The sequence below is a fragment of the Colius striatus genome, chromosome 3, assembly GCF_028858725.1.
Source record: "Colius striatus isolate bColStr4 chromosome 3, bColStr4.1.hap1, whole genome shotgun sequence".
Lineage (NCBI taxonomy): Eukaryota > Metazoa > Chordata > Aves > Coliiformes > Coliidae > Colius > Colius striatus.
The window spans coordinates 45214127-45234362 of record NC_084761.1 but is presented as its reverse complement, the minus strand read 5'-3'; the positions used below and the strand labels follow the sequence as shown (position 1 = coordinate 45234362).

The following is a 20236-nucleotide window of genomic DNA, read 5'->3' as shown; positions in this document are numbered from 1 at the left end:
TGGTGGTAGAGAAGACCAAGAAAATCACTGCTCTTTCTGCTTCCTCTTTGGTTCTTCTTAGTCAACTGCACAATTATTAACTAAATGCCTAGACAGAGACAATGCACATGACAAACTAGATGCATGAGTGGAGGCCACAAATCGCTGACCTCACACTAAACCCCTCTGTATCACGGCAATGACCTAAACACAGAAATGGAACAAATAAAAAATGTGGACTTGTCTCAAAGCCTGCAGTGTTTTACAGTGTTGCCCCAGGGACAAGAGTGTATCAGTGGGAAGTGGAGCTCAGTATCTGTTTCTACTGACATCTCATTGCACACTGGGTTGGGTTGAATAGAGAAGTGTGGCCAGTAGGTTGAGAGAGGTTGTCCTCCCACTTTACTCTGCCCTGGTGAGGCCTCATATGGAGTCCAGATCTGGGCTCCCCAGCTCAAGAGGGACAGAGAACTTCTGGAGAGAGTCCAGCAGAGGGCTACCGACATGATCAAGAGACTGGGACATCCTTCTTATGAGAAAAGGCTGAGAGACCTGGGACTGTTCAACCTGGATTAAGAGGAGACTGAGGGGGGATGTCATTTACAAATATCTAAATGGTGGTTGTCAGGAGGTTGGGGTATCACTTTTTTCTGTTGTATCCAGTGACAGGACAAGGGGTAATGGGAAGAAGCTGGAACATAAAAAGTTCCATTTAACGTAAGGAAAAACTATGTTACTGTGAGGGTGAGGGAGCCCTGGCACAGGCTGCCCAGGGTCGGTGTTTGTGGAGTCTCCTTCTCTGGAGGTTTTAAAAAACCACCTGGATGTGTTCCTGTGTGACTTGATCTAGGTGGACCTGCTTTGGCAGGAGTTGAACTAGATGATCCCTAAAGGTCTCTTCCAACCCCTACCATTCTATGATTCTGTAATATAGACCAGGATGATGAATTTAGCCTCAGGACAAGAATCTCACACCCATTCCTAGAATTTTACAGGTTTAGTTTAACATGAGAAGTTGAATTTTAAAAAAAATAACCAACATTTCACGCAACTTTCACGGTTACTCTAACTATTCAAGGCTACAAAAACAAAACTACATTATGGGTACTACACTAGCGAAAAAATCCCAACCTTCCTCCAGTGAATTCAATTACTCAGAGAACAACTCCTCAGTCTCTAGTGTAGCTCTTTTGTGGCACAAAATTGAATGGGATTTATAGTTGAGGCTCCTGAAATATTTGAGAGGTCCTCTTAATGGATGTCATCAGGCAGGTTGGAACTGTCTCAGAGTGCATTTGTAATGGAATATTTATATCACTAGCAGAAGTAACATGATATTGCTTTATTCATACTCAAGTGGAATTCATTCAACTGGCCAAATCTGAAGCAACCCGAGAGGCTGAAAGACCCAGCCAGGACCACCCATACAGTAGGAACAAGGGCAAAAGGTCCTCTGCCCCATATCACATTCCCAGGCTTCTGGGATTCAGTACCTTTGTGTTACCACTCTGTTGCTCCCCAGAGGCCCACCCAATAACACAGTACCTCTTCCTGTTCCTACAGTAGCTTCCTTCTGCCTTGTGGGGTAAGAGAAGGGCAAGGAGAGACAACTACCATCACGTATGCTTGGTACATGACTTTCTGGCTACTGAGATCACGGCCACCTTGAAATCTGTCTGAAAGGCCTTGCTGCCTGAGGACTGAAATTCTCTCCCAATCTTGGAGCACACAGATGAGGCTCTCTAGCCAGCACAGACCAATCAGCTGATGCTGTATGCAATTAAGAAACAGATACTTTAAGCTACATACAAAGGCTTTGTACCCAGTACCTGTGGATCATTTGGCATTCACAGATTTATTTGTAGGGAAAGTAATAAGCATGAAGATGCCTAGAGCTGAAATAAGATCACAAAACATCCCAGCAACCTAACAAATTTGCACACAGCATGAAAACGGTGTGAAAACTACAAAGCCAAAAGGAAGGACTTCTGGAAGTCATGCTAAAAGGCCTGGGGGAAAGAAAGGGTGGAGGAGGATGGAGGGAAAGACAGCTGAAGATTAAGATCTTCCAAGTACTAAAATAGCCTCATTAAACAAAAAAACCCTGATTTCAGTGTTGAAGAAATAAGCATACATGAAGATGGGGAAAAGGAATCAAAAAGTACACAAATTATTCATGAGACAATGAAAGAAGCGATAAATCCCTTGATGTAGGCATGGCAAGAGGAGAAGAAACTTACCAATAGACCTTTCCTCAAGAAAAGCAATTTAAGGGATAATTTCTGGCTACGACTTTGTTTCCCATTATGTTCCCAAACTCTAAATCAATGAGTATTCAAACAGAAAACCAAAACAAAATTAAAGACAACCCCGTCCTGGATGTTGGCTTTATTCTGTTTTGGTTTTATGCTACTCTCAGCCAGAGAGAATAGGCACTTCCCTCAGCCAAAGAGGTTCCCAGCACAGGTGCCTAGAGCTTGGGCAAGTACACACTGAGGCTACCCAGAAAATTTAACAAAGGATTAGTTAATGTTTTTGGAAATTACTACAACATGTTAGAAAACAGAGTAGTTCAAGCTAAGAGTAGCCAAATCTGACATAAGACCAAGCTGTGCTTTCTCACACACATAATTTTCACTCTTTTTTTCTGTCCAAAGTTAAGTAGATACATAGAGACAAACCACTTGTGAAATGTCTCACCCCTATGGGTGTTTTATTTTCTTTTTGAATAGAGGGTTGAGAAATGTATTTCATCTGAATACAGTACTAGATGGACAATAAAACAACTCTCAGGAACATTTATCTCTGTTTGTCTCTCCTGAACTACCCAAAACTCTTATTAAGCCCACATGAATATTGCTATTCAGTCACACTGACATGAAAGCAAATTGTTCTAAAACATGGAAAAACTGCATATGGAGCCTTTTTCCACTCACACAGCTTTAGGACAGGGGGTAGTGGTGATGGGATGGATGTGGGCATCTGACAGAATCCAAGACAGCTTCACAAAGAACATAAAGGAAAGCTACACTTTACAGTACAAACATGTAAAGGCTTCATATACTGGTTAATTTATAGTGCCCACTATGTGGCACATTTCTTTCCCCTCCTCTCCTTTCTCCTTAAGGAGAAAAAAAAATAAGAGGCTTCTGAATATCTTCTGAGACCATGAAGTCCCTATGATCATATGCCACAGGGCTGTATAAAATACCCTGACACACTACTCAAGTGAAATTAAATTAGTTGTGCAGTTTTCACACAATAACAACAGAATCTTCCTTTTTATAGGCTTTATACCCGTATTTCCTAAAAACACATTTTCCAAGCATAAATGCCATGTTTCTTTGGTGTGGGTTTTTAATTGTTTCAAAATTAAGTGGTCAATAATAGTAGAGAATTATTACTACAACTGTATAATCCAACTAAGGGCTAACCTTACAAAGGCTAGGACTACTCAAGCTACTGCATTTTGTAGGATTTTTCACATGAACAAACGTTACAGCAAATACCAGTTTTAGATGCCTAGTGAACAGACTAGTTTTTAGTGAAACAATACACATCAGAATCGCCTAATAAACATGTAAGTTTACTTGGTTGTTTCCACATGCTGATGACACAATGAGCCCAGCCTAATTTGTATGATTTTTTTTTCCCAATGGACAATTGAACATTACCTCTTCTAGGCTTTCAAAGGCCTACGAACAGACAGTTAAACAGCCAGTGTGCTGCAGAAACCTCTACATAAATATTACTTTCATGGTCTTATTTGAAGCACGTCTCTCATTATATTAAATGAATTTTAGAATGTGTCTATCACACTTTTTTCTAAAATTGAATTAACAAGAAGAATCTCAATAGTAAACCTTCACATAATCCATAGAAATCCAAAAGGGCCTTTCAGTGCATAATATAAAATCAGCATCATACATCAAGTTTAAACAACCTCTTCTTCATAAGATGGAAAAGTTAAAAAGTAAACATCTTTTTCTTTCTGAAGTTTCCAACTGTACTTGCATTCAGACTGGAAGATGGCTTAAAGACATTCACACAAGCTAAGTCTACCAGAAAACAAGTAAACACACATTGTGACATAAAAAACCCTCTTGTTTCTCAATAGCATTTCCACATGTATTTTACAAAACAACAGAATATTTAAGAGTTCTAAATACCTGCTACACAGAGCAGAAGTCCTAACAGTATCAGTGCAACACCAGCTGTAATCAAGCTAAAGAGCTCACCTTTGAAAATTTCTCAATCTGGTATCCTGCCTCCATGATGAAAGTTGTTGTCATATTGTATCCAGTTTGCTTTCCATGTCCATTTGGCCACCAAGCCTCCACTGTAGAACTCTTGAACATACAAAAGAAAATCAGAGCAAGGTGTACAAAAAGAGGAGTAACATGCACCCAGGGGCTCACACATCTCTGAGAGAATTTAGAATGTTAGAATGGTAGGGGTTGGAAGGGACTTTTACAGATCACCTAGTCCAACCCCCCTGCAGAAGCAGGGTCACCTAGATCAGGTCACATAGGAACTTGTCCAGGTGGGTCTTGAAGATCTCCAAGGAAGGAGACTCCACAACCCCTCTGGGCAGCCTGTGCCACTGCTCCCTCACCCTCACAGTGAAATAGCTTTTTCTTATGTTTAAGTGGAACTTTTTGTGTTCTAGCTTCATCCCATTACCCCTTGTCCTGTTGCTAGCTACTATAGAAAAAAGGGATGTCCCAACCTCCTGACACCCACCCTTTAGATATTTATAAATGTTAATAAGATCTCCCCTCGATCTCCTCTTCTCCAGACTAGACAGCCCCAGTTCCTGCAGCCTTTCCTCGTATGAAAGATGTTCCATTCCCCTGATCATCTTGGTGGCCCTACACTGGACTCTCTCCAGCACTTCCCTGTCCCTCTTGAGCTGAGGAGCCCAGAACTGGACACAGGACTCCAGATGAGGCCTCACCAGGGCAGAGTAGAGAGGGAAAAGAACCTCCCTTGCCCTGCTGGCCACACTCTTCTTGATGCATCCCAGGATGCCATTGGCCTTCTTGGCCATGAGGGCATGTTGCTGGCTCATCTTTAGCTTATTATCAATCAGGACTCCCAGGTCTCTCTCTGCAGAGCTGCTCTTCAGCAGTTCAACCCCCAGCCTTGTACTGGTGCATGGGGTTGTTCCTTTCCAGATGCAGGACTCTGCACTTATCCTTGTTGAATCTCATGAGGTTCCTCTCTGCTCAATTCTCAAGCCAGTTGAGATCCCGCTGAATGGCAGCACAGCCTTTACCACTAGTCTCATTTAATGAGTTTATGTGTCTCAGCTGAGCCATGATCACTGGTATCTCTCCAGATGCATCTCTGAGGTGAAAATTACTTAAAGAGTGAAGTATGATTTCTTTTACTGAAATCCAGGCCTTCACTTCATCTTGGCTCCACAACAGGCACATATACACGCACACCTGGCTGCTACCCCTCACTGACAGAATATTCCTCCAAAACTCAAACACCTGTGTCATTGATCACTAGCCTCTGTATCATACTCTTCTTCTCATTGACTCTTTTACCTATTGTGTGAAACGTTCAATGTAGAGGTGACGCTTTTCAACTGTGACCTGGGTAATGTGAGTATACTGACTGCTTCACTTAGGTCAAGCTTTTAAGACAAGTTACAAGTTTCATTCTCTCTTTTCAGTGTTTTCTCTGTGCTTTCTAATCACATCATTAATACTCCACAACTTTTACAAACATAAAAAACTACCTCTAGGATGAGATAAATTATTTCATTTCCTCATTTTCCTAGTCACAGAGTAGTATTTACATCTTCATTCCAGCAGCCTACTTCTGCTGCTCAGTGCTGTTGCCAACATTTGCCAGTTGAGTGCACAACACAGAAATTGTGGAAAGAAAGCAATAATGATGCATGCAACCAAACAATGGAGGGTTCAGCACTGAATAGTCTCATGTAAGGAGTGCCTCAAACTTTTCAAATAAAATGATGCCAGAGCGCAGCCCAACAATACGTTTTGCTGTAGCCATACTTGGACACAGTCATGAATGTGTCTAACATTTCAGCTTCCCTGATACACAATTATCACAACTGCTGGTGCAGAAGCACTAATCTCTGTTGCGCAGATACAAATGGGAGCACAAAATCAGCTCGTGCCTCAACAAACGAGGGAGCATTGACAGCCACCCCACACGCCCAGCCGGAGGGGCTCATTGGCCGCTAATGATGTCATCCCCATGTTCGCCATTAGCTGATAAGTAAAACGCTGTCTGTCATGTTAGGAACACAGCACTTTGTGTGGCAACAGCAGGACGTCTCAGGCAATATGCACCACTCCCACACTCACTGACTTCGCCACACAATCTGCAACAACTAAGCTCACAACTACAAGTAAGAACCACAAGAAGTCTGTCATACAGAAGAAAGGCTCCCTTAGGCTCATCGACACATGAGAACACATTGCAGGACTTCTTTTAAAATCAGCTGATGTGAATTCACACAGCAAAGCCTTTTCTGCACAAAGAATAATAAAATACTGTCGCCTCTGCTCTGAAGGAAGTGCTTCCTCACAAACTTGCAGTCATGCTCCACAAATGGACTTCTTCGGAGGCTGAGGTTGGGGCAATTAAACCAAAATAATTTTTGAAGCTTCACAACACAGTGCCTGCTTAATGTAATCCTTGAAGAGACTAGGTAGATACTATTAATTGGTTAAATGAAACCAAGTATGTGAAATTGCTCATGAAACTTGCATGTCAGATGCCAGGACTAACAAAAATCGTATGCTTGTATGCTTTTGTGTCAAAATAAAACAAAGCTCATAAGTATGCAAGTCACTGAGTGTGCACACTGGAACATAAATACCCTGCTTGCCTTTAACACTTGCTCTCTCTCCACTCAAACAACTGACAAGAGAACTTTAGAATACACGGATAATACATTCATACAGGGGAAACAAATGCAGAGTTACACTGCCAGAATTGTTGCCTCAAATTCCGGCTCCACAGCACATCACTTACCCACAAATCTAACCGTGCCCTGCAGCACTGAAGCAGAGTGGAGGCCACTATGTGCAGCACTGCTGCTGTGCCTGTCCAGCTCCCTCCTGCCCCCTGGCCTGCACCCACCGCTTCCAGGTTCAGTTCTGCACACACACTTCTACTAGCGGGCCCTGCTCTCTGAGCAAGAAGCCAAGAGAAAGTGTACGCTTCTTTTTGCCATGCTGGCCTCACTGCCTAGTTCAAAACGCCTTCTTATTTGTCAGTTAGAACAGACACACGCATTTTCTCCATCTCAAGCCTTTCTTAATTGCACCTCTGTGATAAAACTCAACAGTTTCTAAAAAACCCAAACAAACCAAATTCTGATGAATTAAGTCTGCCACCCGCTGGTTTCCCAACACCCTCTGAAGGTAGGCAGTCCAGTTCTTTCCTCTTTCATCACTGAGGTGTATAACAAATTTATTGTTCTCCAATTGAATTGTCTCCTCATTTGAGCATCTTTTTCATCTCTAAAATTCCTCCTGAGTTTTGTCTATCCAAGGGACTACAAGCCAACATAAGGAAGTATTACTCCAGAAAATTTCCACCAACCTTAATGCCAGACAAGTGCTTTATAGAGCTCTTTTGTTTTCATATCCCTGAAAGAGTATCTACTGAGAGGTTTGATAAATGTTTCCTAGTCCCAGTCCAGTAAACAATTGCACAGGAGACAAGATACCTGCTGCCACTTAAATAAAGTGACCCAGGCTATCCAAAGGTTATCTACCTGAATAGCTCATTTAACAGTGGCCAGTGATTATGTGATCTTTTTGTTTTGCAGCAAGGGAAAGGCTTCATAATCTTTTTCACAGTGAGCTATGCAGCCCCACAGACATCAATTTTTGGACAGGAAAAGAAGGGTCCTCCTATCTGGTAAGGGGTACAGAACTGTTGATAAAGTCAGAAACACACTAAGGAAGGGGAGGGAGGCCTTAAGCTAGCACGGAGGCAGAAAGGCACACTGGAAAACAGCGGAAACATTATGCAGTTGGCTAGGGCTCCATACACACCCCCTTACCTTGTTGATGTTTACATGCAGCACAATGCTGCCTTCTCCAGGTTGAAGCTTCACACTGAATGTTTGGTTTGTTTGCAATTTGGGAATGTTCACAGTCACAAGACCTTCAATTGGCTTGGAGCCGACTACATCAAAAACAGACTCTATTTCAAGACTCCACTGCTCAGCACTCTTTGCTAAGTGAAGTGGGAGAAAAGAAATCAGAATTTAGGAATTGCATTTATATACCTATATACCTAACATGATATCTCATCAAAGACATAACTCAAAAATCTCAGATCAAATTTAAGAATTTCCAGGCTGTGTTTGAGCCAGACCTACAAGGTTAATCTTGTGTAGCACATTTGCTATCTGTGTTTACATTTGCTGACCCCGAAGTACGCAGTACGATTTATGTTTTTCAACTCTTTTTTTTTCATTCAAAAGCCATCCAGGGGTTTTCAGAGCTCTGTACAGAAGTCAGAGACCATGACACTTCTCTAGGAAGGATGTTTTTTCTCACTAGCTCCCATGGACATGATATTTACTTTTAGTCAGCATTCATATGAACATAGTACTCTTTGGAAAGATCGTAATCACAGGGCAGTACAATTACTTTTGTCGATGAAACAAAACCAGTATTAACAGAAAACAAGTCAAATTCATCCCAGAGTCGCTAGACAAAATGAATGGAGTTTTGCTGGGGATGAATTGGAGTCCATTCTGTCTAGACTTCATAGGCTGGTCTTTATGTCCCTTCTGCTATAGAAGTGTGGTGGAGGAAACAAGTTAATGACTTCTCTGAGATCTCTCTACAGTTACCTCAGACAGTCCTCTCCTTTATAGAACCTGGTGAATAAGGCAAGGGTACTCAAGATCAATGTGTAAATTTCTCATTAATTTCAGCAATTAGATTACCTACCTACAAACACAATCTGGCTAATCCTAGACTTCAGATACTAAAGATGAACATCTAAGCAAAAGCAAATAAAACAAAAAATAAGGAAAACTCGAACAAATTACCAATCATTTACTTTCTCTTCTCATGTATGTATTCTAGCTCTCCTTCCAGGAGAGAAAGACAGCTCCCTCCAAAAGCAAAGAATTACATTCAGACCTGGTGTGACTTACACCATCTTCCATAGAATGAAAAGCAGTGGATGTATTCCCAAGTTTATATTACACTCAGCATTACTTGGGGAAGGCCAATTTCCAGAAATGTTGAAGGGATTAAAAAAACACCCACTTCACCCTACAAGGGCCAGCCATTAGAGTGAGCTCCTCCTCCTTTCCAAGGGCTTATAGAAATTCCAGCGCACTCTTAACTGCATGAACTGTGGTGTTCAGGCACAGAAATCAAGAACAATAAGTCTTTTATCAACTTAGAAGTCAAAAGGCTGTGACATCAAATTGATGTGCAATATAACTGCACAGGCATCTTACATTTAAATTGTTCATTTCCTCTTTATTTTTCAGATGTTACTATGTTTGAATACTAATAAGCTCTCGTTCCAAATCATTCTGCTGAATGAAAGTTTGCGTTCTCCTTTTATCCAGAGAGAAGACTTTACCTACCAGAAGGTGGAGTTGTGGGAATGTGGGAGGGACCAGAAAAGATATTTTACTGTAAATTTTAAAGCGCACTGAGTCTGCTTGGGCTTTCCATGGAAATTCCAGTCACACTAATTCTAGCAAAGACCTGTAGCTATTTCAGGAAGCTTTAAAAGCAGCCAGGGAGTGACGTCTTCCTCTTTTATTCATACACAACAACTCTGTTTCCAAGGGCTGAAATTCAACCCAGTGCAGAGGACTCAAGTGCTAGCCTTTACTCCACTGAAGACCGGGTTCAACAGGCAGTGAAAGTAAGCACGTGGGTGGTCTACAATGGAGCATTTTACCATTTACAGAAAGTTTCAGCAGAAAATTATCTACTTCTGCTCAGCTGCAATGATCTTCAGGACAAAGGAGAGGAAAATCAAAGACCAAGTCAAGGGAGGAAACCGGTTCGGTAAGTTAGAAAGCAGGAATGCAAGAGGCTATCCTCTCAAATTGCAGCCTTAACAAATTATCCTTGCATAGCACAACTGCTTTTCTCTCTCAGGCTTCATGTTGTGTCCTGAAAACTCAGCATTCTTGAAATGCTGCTCACTGTGCACTTGTCTTCCCAGGAAAGCAAAATTCCCGTAGTAGCTTTGCCTTTGTTTTAAATGAAGGCCAGACAAAAGTGAGACATATTTACTGGGAGTCTTGATGAAAATACATGACAATAAAAAAGACATTTTTCAAAACAAGAGGAGGCTAACCACAGCTAGGAAGTCATAATAAAACAATATAACCTTTCCTAAACTGACAGTTAACTGAGCTTAACAATTAAATGTTTTTTATTCCAAAGGTAAAAAAACAATAAAAAGTAGTAGTAAAGCTAACTTACCGAAGAAAGAAGTCAAAGAAAAGTAAATCAGGTGATAACGGTTATAGGCCTCAATCCTAACATCTTTCCAGATTCCTTGAGTGGGAAAGGAAGGGCCCCAGTCCCAGCTAAATGAACACTGCTCCTGGAATACAGAATGAATGTGTTACAAGTGCCTGTTTTTCATGCACACACTGATCCTGAGCAAATTATTGGCTATGTAGAAATAAAATATTGCCATGCACTGAAATGATTTTTCCAATTTCCATAAACCTATAAAGGCCTACAGTGTTCTTTCCCTTATTTCTTGACTGGAACTCTGCTCCTCCTACCTATAGTATATACAGAATACAATTTTGAATTAAACATTCACTTGTAGCAAAAACCCAAGGCAGTAGTTTACTCTTAATTCAGCTATGAATTATTATCTTAGTTTGCATTGTTGGTATTTAATTGTATACCTAAGAGACAAAGTAAGTAGAAAACTGATGGTTACAAATGTTGATGTATTCCAAAAGAAAAATATAAAGCTAAAAACTATAGGTACATCCAAAACACTTTATCCTCTATTTTTTGTTGTAACACCCCAGATTAGAACAAGGAAAGATATGCGTACATCTGGTGCATTTGTGGAGTTCAGTCATGTTCACCATTTCTCTCCTTGTTAGGGTTCTCATACAGAAACAACAGGAACAAAAAATGTGGTTGCAAAATAGCTTAGATTCTGGTTCTAACATCAGAATAACTGTCAGAATTATAAAATGCTAGTCAGACAGAGAAGTACCTACACCACTTTCCATTTAGCTGTTTTCAAACCTAGTCAGACATCTATTCAGCTGCCCTCCAAGCTTCACACAGCCCCAGCCCCCAAAGCAAATACAATAGATCTCCTTAAAGCCTTGTACAGTGATCTACAGTTCTAAATTTAGAGCCTAATAACTTACAGACGAGGCATACTAATTTTGGGAAACCACATCGCACAAGTCTGGCCTATCCCTTGCATCGCTGGAGTCAGCCTGCCTGCCTATCGAGTTGCAAAAGAGCTTTCCAGGAAGCACTGTAGCACTGTACCTATTTCAAGTGTAAAAACAGGGACAACACATTCTTAGAAAACAAGTCAGACTGATAGTAATTTTCCCTTTATAGAAAACAAACAAATCACTGACAGATTGTCAAGTTTCACTAATAATATTGCAAAAACCATTATCAGAAACAATGTGCCATAAGAACAACATGCTTCTACCCCTGAAGTACACTACCAGTGAAAGGCTTGTGTTTTGCCACAAATTCCTGTGAAGATCTATATATGTTTACTGCACTTAGTACAAAACCTCAGACGTGTTAACAGCTCTTCATTATTTTAAGATGGTTAGCAGCCAGTTCACTTTAGCAAGGTCCTGGTATGTTTGTTTACTTTAAAATATGACATCCCTGATGTTGCTGCCTCATACTTGGTACTAAAAATCTTTCTGGAAACTTCTGGAGCAGCTTCCAAGTACAGTCAAACTCTTGGACGAAAAGTTGTAAGGTACTTTCTTAAAAATGTAAAGGTATAGTTCAGTAAAGCATAAAACGTTTCCTGGCCATTTCTGCACTATAAATAAGTCTACAGCTGTTGAAGTGCCTTCTTCCTCCCAAGCTCCTCCATGCAAAGACTTCTAAGAAACATGGTGGACTCAGACGAACTAATCAATTTTCTAAAATGTAGTGAAAATATAAGGAGCAGCAAGACAACACGGAGTCCATCCTTCCATTAACAAATTTTAAAGGAAATCACATCCAGGTTTAGATGAATAGGATTCCAGATTTGTTTTTTTAGAAGGCTCTAAAAGAACTTTACAGAAAATATTTGAAAAATATTAACAAGAAAAGAAAGTCAGTGAAGTCCAACATGTCAAAAAAACCAAAACTCAAAAGAGACATTCCAAAATAAGATCACTTAGCCATTGCCTCTAGCTGCTGCACAGCTATCAGAACTATGTGAGATGCTGCTCAAATGATAGTTTGCCTTGAGTAAGTTTTAATAGTGATATCTTATAAGTAGGTATTCGGTGAAAACAACAATGTAATATCCAACGAATGAAACTCAGAAACTCTGATTTAAGATATATGCTTATAAAAGTCACACTTTGCCACACCATAATAAGATGAGAACAAGTCCTCTATTAGGTAACACTTCTCAGGACATGCCAGAGCTGCTCAATATAAATAGCACACAGCACATGAGCAATAGCAAACACTCACAAAGCTGCTTGGCTGAGATTTTTACAGCCTTGGCAGTATACACTGGTATTTGCAGCAGTGAACTCTATTGTCGGCATACATTGCTAAACCCATCCAGTGGATCAAAATGTAATGATTACGAATTTCTCACTGCTACCCTGCTCACTTAGCAGCAAGTCTCCTTGCTGACTCCTTGATGAAAGCAGCCTTTTAAACATTCTTATCACCTAGATATGAAACTTGGCCTTCTTATGCTTCTTGTATTATCAATGTGCAAGATTACAGGTTTCTGGGGGAGCACAGGAGAAGGAAGTTGCAATGAAAAATATGCTCTACTTATAAAATGACATTGCAGGTTTCAGAATACATCTGTAAGGACAGCATGCGGTCCATTCCTCTTTCCAAGCCTGAAGCCAGAGACAGACAATTCTGCTCCTACCTTTCTGATGAAATTAGCGTGGCACTCTCCTTTCTGCACAGGTGGAGGGCACGCCGGGGGGATGCTGTACGCCTTGTGACATCTGCTCTGCTCTGCTGCATATGAAACTGCTGATAAGAAACGGACTTCAACAAAACTGATCTCCTTGATCACGCTGGTAATATCAAAACTCTATGTCAAGAAAACAGAACAAATTCATTACAGCACTGACATTTATTTATGAGATTTACAATCATGGTTACAGTGGGAATTAAATACCGTACGTATATTATTATTCAAAGGCATTTGAACTACAGTCTCCACACGGTCTGGTTTTGAAGGAAAGGAAAAGAAAAGCTACTTCTGAAACTGAAAAAGGAAAATACACAGTAACGTCCCAGATACAAGGAGATGTTTCTGGGCAAACCGCTTTCCCCACACTGAGCCCTCCATCGCAGGCTGCAGCACTTGCACACAGAAGTGTTTGAAGGGTAAGGACAGTAAGAGAATCTTTACCCTCTTTCCTCACTCAGAAGTCACCTGCATTTTTAGAGGGGCACCTTGTTCCAACTCAGAAATCTGGTAGGTACAGGAGTCTTTCCAACTCACACTCTGCTGCCAGCTTACCTCCTGCAAAGCAATGAGCTGTCTTTGGCATGAATGCTGCAAATGCTTTCATGCCACCTGCGCTCCCATCCCCAAAATGTGCAGACACACATTCTATGCCAGCACCAAATAAAGCATTTGGGGGCTTCCTCACTGGCTCACAAAATACCCTGCAGTGTGGCTCGACAGAAGGATAAACGTTTGGTTTCAGAATGATCCTGTGCTATCAAGATGATATCTTTCCAGTGGCTAACACCCATTTCTTCTTCACAGTGTTTGCTTGTGACAAGCCAGGTCTTGGCATTTTTTTCCAGCTTCTAAGTGATGGTAGCTGGGCTGCTCGTATCTGTAGCACACAGCAGAAAACTACAAAGCAAATAGTATCCTCCATACAGAGCCTTCACAGAGTCCTTCGTGCAGACACAGTTGCCATGTGGAACAGGTGAACAAAGCAGAAGTCTGGGTCACAGTAATCTTAGACTCAATCTAGTACAATTCACTCCGGTTTTACAGTGAAGGCCATTTCATAAAGTATTACAACCTAAGTCAGAATGAAGTTGCAGAAATAAGGGCAAAATAGTATCACTTCCCATTTCTACAGAGCCTGCTACTGGCAATCATTTAGCTGCTCTCCAAATAGTAAATAATTACAATTTAATTACAATTTAAAAGATCTGTGAAATTTCTTGTTTTACAGATGGCAAAGCTAAGTCACAGGAACTAAGTGATTTGTCCCAGGTCACACAGACTCAGGCGGCAGAATCTAGTTATCATGTCTCAGGCCAGTACCTCTGCAATAAAATCTGCCTGAATGATAAATACTGAGATAAGAAGACATCAGATTTCCTTTGTAATTCAGGTATTCCACTAGTATTCTTCCTTTACCTTTTCATTTTTTTATTCTTTTAAGAGAAAAGTAAGACTTCTCTCTTATACTAGTACCTAGAATATTTTTATATTTTAAAGCTATAAAATGAGTCAGAATGATTTTGCCACTCTCAAGATCATTCCATGATGATCATACTCTCGTGCTGACATAGGCTAAACACAAAAAAGCAAAACAATGTAATTAAAAATCAAAAACCCTATATAAAAAAAGGGCAACACTTAATAAGGCTTTGCAACACATGCATTTTCATTTCGGTATTCACATGTAAACCATTCTAATACCAATTAGTAATCAGATTTATTGCTAATACAACAGATTTAAGCTTATGTTTTCTTGGAGCTGTGACAGATCCCAAGAAGCAAGACTTATATTACTAGCTGAACTGATCCTCTCGCATGGGTCCACTCATTTAGAACAAGACACATTTACCTCTAGATTTGACTCTGCTATGACTGAAAAGGTAAGTACACTTCTCTTTCTAATGGTTATCTGCTTACATATGCACTTTCTGCATACACGAACTTATTTTCATGTGTATTTGAATGCACTGAAAGTGCTAAGCCACAAAAGGGCTTCCAAGAAAAAGCAGCACCTTTAGAAATAAACAATACTTACATATCTGTTGAACATGTTGTCTGTTCTCCCAAGGGTGATATTGTTGATTAGGATCTGTGCTACTGTATCTACTCCCTCAAAAACCAAATTCACTTTCTGCCACTTTCTACAGAAGATAACATGTGCATAAAAAACTGTTAGAACACCTGGAGTTAACAACACACAGGAGACAGACAATATAAAAATGTATGTCACCATTTTCACTAGCAGCAGTTGTCTCAACCACCTCCAAATATGTTTGACTTAGTGTGGCTACATTATATCTTTAACTAGCCAAATTGAGATGACAGCTGAAGTGGCTGAAGACTGCAACACAGCATTTTCACATTTTCAGCAGACATCAGACAAGCTAGCTTCCACTTAGGCTAAGCAATATACTGCCTCAGCTGGCAATTCGTAAGTAATTTTTTAAAACAAGAAAAAAACAACTACCAAAGTGTTCTTTAGCAACAGCTTTACAGCTGAACATTACTGCATAATTTGTTTTATTAGGTACAAAAGAATTAAGTAGATTTTGAGCTGAAGGATTAACTAGCAATTCTGCAGGAAAAATGGCACAGAACTATTTTAGACACATCTTTACTGCATACCCGATGTCAAAAGGAGTTCTGAATGTCCTGCTGTAAGTCCAGTTATCCAGTGAGATCCATCTGTACATCACGTCATTAAATCTATAGTATGGATCCTAATAACAGACCAACAAAAAGAAAATGGCAAGGCTTATTTAGTAATAGTGTTACATGAAATGCATCAGAATATCTATTAGATTAGCACTTCTTATTTCAGACAGTCTGCAAATACAAAATTCACCTTAGTTAGTCTTGATATTGCTGTTCACCTTTGAAATAATATGTGAAAGTAAAGCTTGGGTAGTATTTGACTATACTTATATAGGTCAAAATGTGTTTGCTATAATATTCATACTCAAACTAGAGAAAGCAGTATTTTTTTTCACAAAAAAAAAATCAAGATAGATTGTGAGTTAATGAACAGAAACATGATCATAGTGACGGAGAAAGTAAGACTAATAGGATTTTAAGAGGCAAAGAAACAGCATTTTAGGCCTCTAGAGATAACAGTGTACAAAACTCTACCATTTAAAATAACTGCAAATACTCCACTTGTTTCTTGTCAACTACTTCTGAGTGGTAAGGCTAAATGAAATTGTTATAATTGGAGGGAGAGAGGTAGGAAGGAGAAGCAAAACAATTTCTTGTGATTTGTTGTATAAAATTAAATTACTACTTTAGAGAACAATACTGCATTTATAATGAATGTATTCTTTTTCCTGCAGTCACATTACCCAGCAAGAAAAAAGCTGGTCTCAGATATATTCTCAATGTTTTAGGCTTCATGATGGACCTCTTATTGTCGCTCATAATGTTCTTCACCTAGACTGAAGGAATCGGTTACATGGGCCTGACAACCTACTGCCCTGCACCTCATCAACAGGCAGGAGAAAGGTATGGTGTTACACCCTCATCAGACAGTTCCAAGTGCAGGTACCTGGGTTAGTGACTGTAAGTTCAGTTCTATCCTCTTCAGCAGATGCACAGCTGAACTGCTTTCCCAAACCAAGAGAGTAGTTGCATTAAGGTTCCCTTTGATACGTGTCTTCTACAGTACCAGCATAGTAACTATCTGCCCTGAATGTCCAGATTCATGCTGAAAAAAAATCTCCCTAGCTTTCTTTTTCCCCTCTTCTCGCAGAACCTTCATTTTTCTCCCAATTTCAGGAGTCAAGATACATACTAACAACATCTCTGGATTTGAAACCTTTTGAAAAATATTCTGAAAAATATTGTACAACCAATAGGGTCAAGTCCTGTAGTATAAACACATTTACATAGCAGAGGAAGACCCTAACATCTAAGTGACCATTCTCAGCAGTATAATCTCTTCTAAAGTCTCACAGCAATATAAACATCATTCCTTGAGCCCACATAGAAGGAAAGTTGATGCCTTGCCTCTACATGCTACACTTCATCAATCAAATTTCTCATTAAAAAGAAATAAGAAACAAGAGGAAAGGTCTTGTTACCTCAGTAAAACCATAACCTCTGTATTGGTAATACAGTGTATTCTCTAACAGTTTAATCATCATGAGCTTACCGGAACAATTATTGGATTTTAAGATATCCACACCATTACTTTTAAATGCAAAATGTTTGGGGAATATATCTCAGACTTTTAGTAAGATGCAAAATTCATAAATGCATACTAAAATGCAAAGTTTGGGCTCATAAAGGAAACTCTGTTCAGATCACTGTACTGAGACAATGGAAGGCAAGGTCAAATGTTAGGGACTGTGAAAGCCTACAATATGTCCTTAAAAAGCACATTTTTAACACTTGTCTTGCTTCAACACTATTTACTGTTTTAGGTCGTACTTTGGAAAGTGTGCATGTTAAATTTCAATCATTGCCACATGTACATGTGAAATATGTAAGAAAAGGCATAAAATGCAAGTTTTCAATGCAGTAGCAACAGCAGACTGTAAAGCCAGAACCAATGTAGTTAGTAGTCAAACAACTGACATTAGCAGCTCATCAAAGATCAGGCCCCTGCATAAAATAAGCTTGAACTGCTTCTCCACAAAAGCATGGACACTGAGATGTTAATGAAGAAAGACCTGATGTCTGGAGAACACAAAACTGGTTGTCTAGCAGCAGAGAGAAACGTAGGAATGTTTCATCAAAGGCAGAAATTACATCATCAGATGGTCTCTTAGAGCAGTTTACAAAGGGAGCTGCTTGTTTAAATCTCCCCAGAGCATATTGGGATCCTTTTTCCTGAAGGGACTTTCTTTTTCTGTATTAGTCTAACGCCTTTAAACTTCAAGAAATGCATGACTGCTAAAATATGTGTCACAGAAGGTGCTTATTAGCCCCTTCTGATTTGCACAAATAAATACTCTTTCTTCTTCACAGGCATCCATCTTTTTTTAGATGGGAAGCTCCTAGTTCTTTGTACCTTTATGTAAAACTTCAGAGCATACTGCTATAATTGCTACGTAACTAGTAAAACAGCTTATATATCACACACAAAAGCTGTTAAATGCTAATACTGGTTAGTCATCTTAAGCATGACAAGTGTTGCTTGTAAAATCAGTCATGTGGCAATGTTTAAGCAATGTTTTTTATGGCAATTCTAAAGGTTCAGGACAAATGCATAACCTCAACAAAGTTCTGTAAGAAAAGAAAATTACTTTTCCAATATGCTTGTGAGATTATTGATTTTTTTCATTATTAAATACAACAGATTTGAGTTCTGGAAGATGCACCTATAGAAGACAAATTGTTTAGATTTATCTGAAACAGAATTGCACCCCACATTAAATCAGCCAACATGAAAATTAAAGCTTTATTTCAGAAACCTGGATTTAAAAGGGGACAAATTTAGAACTCTTAAGGGCACTGGGAGAATATGAAAGATTGTAGGAAATAGATTACACATATATTAAATGTACTTCACATTCACTAGCTTAACATGTTCCTGGAAGCAAGTCATAGAGGAGTGGAGTCAACTGCAGCTATTTTGAGGTCCCACCACAGCCTTGTATTTTCTTGCTCCCTGCAATTTGGGGAAAAATTCTCAACCACTCAAGCTCCCTGCCAGTTTGTCTCTGCTACCAACTTCAATACTGTAAGCAAGCAGCAAATCACCTGCTATGATGAGGCAAAAAAGCTCTGCAAGGAACATCAAAAGGAAGCAATTTCCAGTCTGGATAACAGGACATCATCAAGACTTCACAAGCACTGGCAGCACTAAACCGAAAGCATTGAAAATGGTGAGATGGAAGCTCCTCCTCGCAGAGATTTTAAGAGAGTATCAAAAAGCTACAGTCATATAAACCAAGAGCATCTCTTGTTAAGCAGGAAACTGATGAGACATGAACACACCAGAAGTGAAGCTCAAACCCCAATTCTGCTGATAAAACGTAAGAATATTGTGCTGATGTAACATTACTGAAATAAGACTTGCAAGTGATGTTTTGTGATTTACAGTTCAAGGACTTTTTTTCTGTTGCCAACTGCAGACTGGATGTTAAATAGTTAAGATACTTACCTATATCCATGCACTCCTTCATATATCAACCAATAGCAGTCAGGACATCTATACAATTTTTAGCAAGCCCAGTTTCACGTATTTACAGGCTGAAGTCAAGCTGAACTAATAGTAGTGATGAATGGATCATATTCTTGGAATAGGAGTTTGGGAAGTTCATCCTAAAGTAATTAATTTTCAGTAGTTGCTCTGACAAAGCAGTGAACTGAATGTCACCTCATGCTCAAGATGTGTTACAGCTGAACACTGAGACAAATACTGCTAAAGAGTTAGTTAACAAGACATCAATACTCATTGATTACTATTGTTTGAATACTCTGCTGTATTTTAAAGGCCACTATAACTTTCAGCAATTTTAACTTCACAAGCTTACAAAAGACAAATTGAGTGCCCTTTAATATTTACCCTAAGTTTCACTAAGGCTTTTGAATGCTTCTGCATGTGTACGTGCAACTCAGCTGAGCACGTATGTTTTAACAGAAAAAATACAAATGTCTTAAATTTTACATCTAAACAATTGTAAGAGCTACAGAGTCCTAGTGACGTGCTATTAAAACAACCCAGCCAAACACATGTTCTGACAGCTTTTATCACAGTTAATCCAGCACTTGAACTATGTTGGTTGAGCATGGAAGAAAACACTACTTCAGTAGGAAACTCCAAAGTATCTTTCCCAAAAGTATTTTCTATGATATGTGTGTTCAGTGCACTCAGAAAGATGTGTTTATCTAATTTATAGTTGATAAACCAAAGAGTAAAGACATCTCTAGAATGAATGCTAAGAGGATCCAGAGAGATGAGTAACGAACCCTCGCTGCTAGAGATGCCTTTTCAATTCAAATGTATGGCCTGCACAGCAGATTAAGGCTACAGACACACAGTCAGCTAGAGACTCCCTGGGCAAAAAGTTTTTACATCAAGGTAAATTTTAAATGAATCACACACTGATAAATAAGTTGCTTGCAGCCTACTCTTGCGACCTAAGCCACATTT

The 20236-nt window shown here is 39.6% G+C and overlaps 1 protein-coding gene across 6 annotated transcripts in view; it reads right to left on the bottom strand.

Annotated features, from left to right (window-relative positions):
- The window catches only part of MANBA (mannosidase beta), a 49574-nt gene that overhangs the window by 21658 nt on the left and 7680 nt on the right, over positions 1-20236 (bottom strand). For 2 of the 6 annotated variants that reach the window (XM_061993174.1, XM_061993171.1), the window contains exons 2-8: positions 15766-15860; positions 15176-15281; positions 13606-13695; positions 13087-13257; positions 10446-10569; positions 8036-8211; positions 4218-4328 (exon numbers count right to left, since the gene is read on the bottom strand). In XM_061993174.1, the coding sequence (XP_061849158.1) occupies positions 4218-4328; positions 8036-8211; positions 10446-10569; positions 13087-13257; positions 13606-13695; positions 15176-15281; positions 15766-15860 (873 nt within the window). Of the gene's footprint in view, positions 1-4217; positions 4329-8035; positions 8212-10445; positions 10570-13086; positions 13258-13605; positions 13696-15175; positions 15282-15765; positions 15861-16681; positions 16831-18840; positions 18943-19243; positions 19456-20236 lie in introns of those variants that run through there. The other 4 variants (XM_061993176.1, XM_061993175.1, XM_061993177.1 and 1 more) reach the window with 4 other exon arrangements.